This window comes from Aplysia californica, unplaced genomic scaffold (assembly GCF_000002075.1).
Source record: "Aplysia californica isolate F4 #8 unplaced genomic scaffold, AplCal3.0 scaffold00568, whole genome shotgun sequence".
Classification (NCBI taxonomy): domain Eukaryota; kingdom Metazoa; phylum Mollusca; class Gastropoda; order Aplysiida; family Aplysiidae; genus Aplysia; species Aplysia californica.
Genome location: NW_004797838.1, coordinates 432953 through 435261, shown reverse-complemented (window position 1 = coordinate 435261; position 2309 = coordinate 432953). Strand labels below are relative to the sequence as shown.

The 2309-nt window shown below is 42.0% G+C and overlaps 1 protein-coding gene across 1 annotated transcript in view; it reads left to right on the top strand.

Annotated features, from left to right (window-relative positions):
* The window catches only part of LOC101858212 (eukaryotic translation initiation factor 2 subunit 1), a gene marked incomplete at its 5' end in the record, with an annotated part of 8463 nt that extends 6606 nt beyond the window's left edge, over positions 1-1857 (top strand). Inside the window, 2 exon segments of the mRNA XM_005107007.3 lie at positions 355-507; positions 965-1857. Coding sequence (XP_005107064.1) covers positions 355-507; positions 965-1207 — 396 coding nt within the window. The 3' untranslated portion in view covers positions 1208-1857.
* Positions 1858-2309: the final 452 nt, after the last annotated feature.

Below are 2309 nucleotides of genomic sequence, written 5' to 3'. Positions count from 1 at the left end.
GTTGTTGTTGTGTGTGTGTGTGTGTGTGTGTGTGTGTGTGTGTATGTGTGTGTGTGTGTGTTTGTTTGTGTGTGTGGTAGCCTATCCGTTCGAAATGTTTGGAGCCCCGAAGAGCGTGCTCTTCGCCAGGGCAACTGCCTCTCTTGGGTAGCGGGTGAGGCAGACCAACCTCCCTGAATCCTCCCCAAAGAGATGCCACCGCTTGCTGCTGCTGCTGTTGTTGTTGTTGTTGTTGATTATGATGTTGTTGTGTTGCTGTTGTTTGTTGTTGATGTAATTGTTGTTGTTGCTGTTATTGTTGTTGCTGTTGCTGCTGTTGTTGTTGTTTACATTCCTTTGATGTTTTCTGCACAGATTCTGTACAAAGAAGCGCCGTACTATAACATATTCCTGGAGACGGTGGCCAGAAAGCGAGCCGACGGAGTGGCCACTATAGAAGCCGCTATCGCCGCGGTTCGAAACCGCATCCTTCAGTATGATGGTGGTGGTTTCCGATTGGTGACGAAGGTATTTATTTTTTACTTAAGTCCGACGTTGTTTTTTATACTTTGGTGTTGCTACATTGTTTATAAAACATGCGTTTGTCCTCATCACCACCATCATCGTCGTCATCATCATCATCATCATTGTCACCGTCATTGTCGTCGTCATCATCATCACCTTCATCATCATCATGAGCATCATCATAAGCATCATCACAAGCACCATAAGCATCATAGGGCTTCAAAAGCATCGTTGTCACTGTCGTCGTCTTCATTATCGTCATCATCATCACAACTACCGTCACTGCCACTACAACCGCCAGCATTAACAGCAGCAGCAGCATTATCACCTCCACCACCACCACCACCACCACCACGTCAACAACAACAACAACAACAACAACAACAACAACAACATCAACAACAACAACAACAACAACTACAACAACAACAACAACAACCACTCTTGTTCCACCCACCAGCCCACGGAGCTACGGAAGACGCGCCATTGTGCAGAGCTTCCTGGCGAGGAGGAAGTGACGTATGACGAAGGTTTCAGCTCTGACGACTCTGAGGATGACGAGACATCCTGTTCCGTGGAAGAGGTCAGGGGAGAAGAGTCTGACGAGTTGGCTAGGAAAGCTGAGCAATCATTGGCTGACACAGATGTCTTACGCCTTCTGATTAGTGGAGAGGACAGTGGGATTGTTCAAGACGGTCAATGATTAGTTTTAGTTAAGAGTTTTACCCAATATTCTCTACTACCTTATACCGGTCTTTGGTTTTACGGCACTTGCACCACTAATAGGTCATATAAGTGCTTAAAAGAGCAGGTGTAACTAGAGAGTAGCATACAACTATATTATGAAGGCAGGGAGAAGAGATAAAGACTATTTTTATACGTTCTTTTCCTCTACGCAATTTTTTTAATGTATGATATGATGTAAGTAAGCATATGGAGTGCGTCACTGTCTAGTCAAAATTCTTTCGTTTCCATCTTTTGTATTTGTCTGTCTGTCTTAGTGTCTCTCAATCTGTTTGTCTGTCTATCTGCCTGTCTGCCTGTCTGTCTGTCTGTCTGTCTGTCTGTCTGTCTGTCTGTCTGTCTGTCTGTCTGTCTGTCTGTCTGTCTGTCTGTCTACTTTTCGTTGTACTAAATGAACATTCATGTGCTCAAGTGCTTCTCTCTTTTAGAACCAACAATATTGGCAATTTGCATGAAAATAAGTAGTACTAAATTCTAATCATTCTTTATTTCCACTTAACAGCATCCTCGTGATTTTTCTGTCTGCTATGCTTGAGAGAAGTTAAAGATGTTTTGATACTGAATGTATATTATTATTATCTGTGATATATGAATAAAGTACGTTATACATTTGAGTGTACGTCTGTGTACGTCGAGGGGTGTGGTGGAGTGTGTTTGTTTGTTTGTAAACATTAATTGTCAGTAGAAAGATTGTCAGTAGACCCACATTTTGAAATAATTAGGCCAAGTTTTTTGGTTTTTTATGTGCGTGTTTTGTTGTTGTTTGTTTGTTTGTCTGTTTGTTTGTTTTGTTGTTGTTGGGTTTTTTTGTTGATTGTTTTGGTTTTGTTTTGTTTTGTTTTTGTTTGTTTTGTCTTTTGTTGTTTCTTTTTACCCAAGTTTAAGACACCCCCAATCTTGGAGTTCGAACCGCAGGTAGTTCCGATGCAGGTTGCTTGATGCCAACTGTGATAACGGCACGTCTCCGGCCTCTACAGAAGGAAAGATCTCTGTGACAGTAGAGGACAACCAACAAAGATGGCGTCTACCTCAGTTATACGTCTACATTTAAAAAAATAATT